Below are 5000 nucleotides of genomic sequence, written 5' to 3'. Positions count from 1 at the left end.
ATGTGCACGCGCGAGCCACGATTGGTTTCACTTGTGATTGGTTGAAAAAGTCGCTCGAGAACTTTGAACCAATCACTCAATTGAAAACCGCTCTATTCAACACAATTATAGTTAAACAAATCTCAGAATGTAAACAACTTGTTTACTGACGGTTTACCTTTAAGGAGTATCTGTGAAAAAAGAGAACCAACAGCAACAAGAGATCGTAAGCGGAGGCGTGACCATCTCGCTCGATGCCAATCAGCCTTGGTGGACACATGGGACTATTCTTCTCTAAACCCTCAGTGCGGTTACAGTCATTAATATCAATGAACTGAAACTTGAACAAGTACTTGACCACGATCACAATCTGCGTGTACGTCATCACCGTGATCCAAAAGATCTTGGTAGGCCTGGGAATGGACAGCATGCCCCACATGAACACCAACAAAGGAAGAGGCAGTGACAAGACACTGGCATACACCATGTGATTTAATATCATGAGCATATAGCACAGGATATCAGTGTGTGCCAGCAAAGCGTACACGAACGCTATGGTGAGGCGTGATATGCGCATGTTCGATTTCCGCCAATTCGCGCTGCCGTCAGAATCATCTAAATCCAGGTTGGAGGCAAACCAGGCGTCTTCGTCCTCCATCGTCAACCGAGACGTCATGCTCTGAGAATTCGAGAAATGGAAAAGACACTTGTCAAAGTTTGTATGTGCGTACATTGCAATTTTTATCACAATTGCTTGTAATCTCGCAATCTGATTGGCTAATTTGCCGGTGTCGATGAGAGTCTAGACAACGCTGTACGCGTCAAGTTCGCGTCAATTTGTCACGCAATGTAATAACCCATCAGGAATGCCCATTTTGGGAAGTAAACCAATCATATTGCGAGAAAGTTATAGACAACGCTTGCTCTTTCTTCGTGTCATGATTTTGGTCACGCTCTGAAATAAAAACTTTACTTGGCGTTGAATATTGTGGTAAAAAACAAATCGAAACTGTGATGACGAATATCGTTGTCGATAAGAGTACAGACAACGCTGAACCACTTTCGATTTGTTAAATACCTCAATTTTGGTACACGAAACCGTTGCAGACGCAGTTTTGCTCCACATTTGGTCATATTTCCATTTACAAATTCTGCCTCAAATAAGCCATTTTTTTCAAGTCGCAAACAGAGGAGACTTGAATAATTAATTACACAAAGATAAAATCAAATGTTTGGGATTCAGAGACCTCTACCTGGAGGCAACTCTATTGAATTTGTTTTGGGATAAAAAAAAAAAGGCTTTTCACACTCACTTTAAATATTAATATATTCAATATTTTATAAAGGAAAAACACAAGAAATAAATCTTGAATCAATACCTATAAATCGAATGGAAGAAATGAAGGTATCAGCTGTTTGCGTACCTCCCATTTATTATAAAGAATAGTCCTAAAATAACTTGTACCAACGTTATACCAAAAACACACCTTTGTATCCATTTCAGGGTCTGACGCGTCTCCGAGCCGTTGCCGAGCACCCGAATATCCAAACTTCGCACGGCGAAGCTTCTCGATTCTTTTCTCCCTTCGCTCTTTTTTCAATTGATCAGCAATTTCTCTGTAGTCTTTCGAGATATCATTCAACAAGTCTATGACCTTATCAACAGAGATGGCGATATAGTAATACACCCAACTGCACCATCGCTTTATTTTAACCTCGACTCCTTCGGGGTGCCCATCGTCCGCAGGTAATTCCGGAGCAATAACTTCTAAGAAATCATCATCTTCATCATCCCCTGACGAGGCTGCCCCTCCTGTGGGTTCTGTTGCTTTACCTATAAATAATATACAGGGAAAAAAATTATCCATTCTGATTGGCAAGATTGGCAAAGAGGAAATTCGGTGCAAAAGAAGGTAACAAACGAAGCATTCTTATTGGGCAATGATCAAAGAAAGTCTCATAAGCATTCGTAATTAAAGACTACAGATTGTTCGTCTTTGAAAAAAAAAAAAAAGAGTCATGCTTGTTTAGTCCAAACTGCACTCGAAATCATGTGATTACTTATACATGTACATAAGATAATAGGGCTAAATTACAGAATTTTTGAAAAGAAACATCCTTTATTTATTTATTTATTTATTTATTTATTTATTTATTTACCAATTAAGTCTTCCCTCTTAACAGCGTATCGCAGACTGCTTTAAAAAACATAAACATTTGCTAAGGGGCACAAAGAGTGCCTGGACAATGCAGATTCCACATGATGAAAACATAGCAAAGAAGGGCCAAAGAGCAAACAAAGATACGAGAGTATTCATTTACTTGCACATCTACCTCTAAAAAAAGGCCAAAATACCAATAAGCAACGTTTAGCGATAATCGAATTATCCCATGGTGTGTGCACAAGTCAAACAAGTGACTGAATTCTGACGGTAGTTGCCGAAAATCTAGAATGCCAAGGTCAAACTTGAAAGCTGTGAAATTTTCAAGAACTGAAACTACGTCAGCCCTTCGCGTCGCTACAGCAAACACAACTCGATAACCCCTATGAGTGATCAATAAAAGATCCTCAGCAAATTAAACATTTCCGAAATGACTGCAAAGGAAAAGAAATGGGCTGTTGCGAGCAAAATTAATTTGAAATTTACCTTTTGCTCGTTTTTCTCATCAGGACAACTCAAGATTCGGGAAAATAGTTTTTGAAAAGGCATTTCGATTAGCCAATAAGCTGGTTTCTAACTTCACTATTACCTTTACGCTTGTTCTCCTTGGATTCTTTTGGCTGCCCGCTGGTCTCACTTGGAGTGGCTGTCCTGTCATGAGTTGGGCTTCCTGTGGGCGAGTCACTCTCCAGTTCGTCCTCGGATTCGCTCTCAAACCATTTGTAATCACCCGAATAGATTGCTGTGTCAAAGTAAGTTCCGTAAGGTCAGAAAAATAGAGGATATTACACAGTGGCGAGAAGATATGAATTTTATGTTTGAAAGGCAAGAACAAAATCCGCGAACGAGTGAGATATTGTTTTTGCCACGAGAACATAAAATTCATATCTTCGAGCTAATGCGTAATTCGCTTTATTATATGGACACTAATAATAAATGTAATATAAATACTGGGTATTAATACAAACAAAAAAGGTGGAAAAAAAAAGGTGGGAATCATGACGTCGTTGCTGAATATGACCACTCGTGTTTCACACGAAAAATACGCCACTCGGTTCCCGGATGTAGTGGCCGTGATGATTCTGCGCGTGTTTTAGTCCCCGATAAAACACTCCCGTCCATATAATAAACCCATCTTATTGAATGGTTTGGCATGTAATAAGCGTGGATATTTTGAGATTTGGGTGAGCCCAAAAAGGATGACAAGCACTGAGCGACGAATGTTATCGGAAAAAATCGAATAAGAGAAAGGCTCTTCAAAACAACGGTTTACAACAACAACAATGCGATTATTTCCGTCTTCTGTTCAAACCGGGACAATAAAGCGTACAGTACATGAACACTATTTTGCGCGTTCTTTTGGTCGTAAAAATAACGAGACAGTGAAATTTTAACATTGTCTATCTCATCAACACTACAATAAAATTGAAGGAGACGACGGGTTACGCTAAAAGGTAGAAAACAGACTACTACCGAATTATATGACGCAACGATGTTTACAATAGGCCAGTTTCGTATTCTAACGGTTGGACTGGATCTAGCATGAAATGGAGGCTAAAGCGGGAAAATTAATTTGCATTTGAAAAGATTTGCCCGCATTAGCCTTCATTGGTCTATTCTGTACCTTCATAATGTGACTGCGGTTCGTATTGTTCTCCCTCCGGGTGTAGCTTGGCAAGTTTCTTTTTCAATTTGTAAAGCCTTTTATTGAAACAAAAGACAAATATAAACATCGCGCACAGACAAATAAAGATACAAGTGAAGAACCTGTTCATTGTACGTCGCCACCGAAATTGTTCTCTGTGTTCCCTTGTTCTCGACAAGTGTCTGTGTCTTCTCTGCTCTTGGTGAGAATTTAATTTTACGTTTAATAACCATTTGCTGACCAAAATGGATGGCACTGAGGGTGGAAATAAGGGAAAACTAAATTCTCATATTACTAAGACTACCCTAGGCATGACACTTTATGCACTGCTCAAGCCCTTTGCAATATAGGGAAGATATCGTTGACGTCACCCATTGTCATTAATGTGCCAACCAGAGCCTCACTGGCTATCGAAACGAAGGTCTTTTGTTCCTGTGGTTGGCAAATTTGAATAATAAAAGCAATGTTTGTAAACAGATATCTTCCCTATTGTCTCAGAACTGAAATGCATTTTTTTTCAGTTATTGACTCGTGAATAATTCCGACTCGAACCTAATAACGTACAGATTACTGGCTCAGATGATCCACTACTAAGCTACTAGAAACCCGAGGAAACCAGGCCATTAAATAAGAAGTCGTTTGTTCGACTCCTTTTGAGAAGCACTCAAGTATCCAAGTATTCACAAGTGATTACATTATTCTAACGGGGTTAACATATATCGTCTCCTAGATTCAGTCAAACTTGCGAGAATATCTGTGAAGGATGTTTTGCCGCCGCTGTCATTGTTCCCAAGTTTTCCGCTGCACAAAAAGCGCACTTTCGAGACATTAAAATTCAGTCCTAAACAAAAGGCATCATCTCGAGGCTCTGGGATTTGTTCCCCAGAGCCTCGAGATGATGTCTTTTGTTTCGGACTGAATTTTAATACATCGAAATCGGTCTATTAGTTCTCTAACTCTAAACCATTTTCGGACGGGACGGTCTAGTGACAAGTACAACTACTAATTAGGCTAGTAGAGCTGGTAAGGGTTACCACATGTCGATGGGAAAACGTTTGGGTATTTCCTTCAAAGAGATAAGGCACTATAATATCCTTAATCCCACCTTCACAACCGAAAAACGTTCATAGTCAAAGAAAATTTTACTTACGACTTCTTTATTCGATCCATTTTTCCCTTGTCCTCACGTCTAACAGCGTCTAACTGCGTTCGCA

The 5000-nt window shown here is 39.6% G+C and overlaps 1 protein-coding gene across 2 annotated transcripts in view; it reads right to left on the bottom strand.

The window, feature by feature from the left end:
- Positions 1-5000, bottom strand: part of LOC137978983 (piezo-type mechanosensitive ion channel component 1-like) — a 76863-nt gene that overhangs the window by 17653 nt on the left and 54210 nt on the right. For both annotated transcript variants that reach the window (XM_068826160.1, XM_068826231.1), the window contains 5 exons: positions 4937-5000; positions 3766-3842; positions 2731-2883; positions 1467-1813; positions 158-658 (listed from right to left, as the gene is read on the bottom strand). The exon at positions 4937-5000 is cut by the window's right edge and continues 26 nt beyond it. In XM_068826160.1, the coding sequence (XP_068682261.1) occupies positions 158-658; positions 1467-1813; positions 2731-2883; positions 3766-3842; positions 4937-5000 (1142 nt within the window). The remainder of the gene's footprint in view (positions 1-157; positions 659-1466; positions 1814-2730; positions 2884-3765; positions 3843-4936) is intronic.

Source organism: Montipora foliosa, chromosome 1, assembly GCF_036669935.1.
Source record: "Montipora foliosa isolate CH-2021 chromosome 1, ASM3666993v2, whole genome shotgun sequence".
In the NCBI taxonomy this organism is placed as follows: Eukaryota; Metazoa; Cnidaria; class Anthozoa; order Scleractinia; family Acroporidae; genus Montipora; species Montipora foliosa.
The sequence above is the reverse complement of the archived record's forward strand: the minus strand, read 5'-3'. Positions and strand labels throughout refer to the sequence as shown.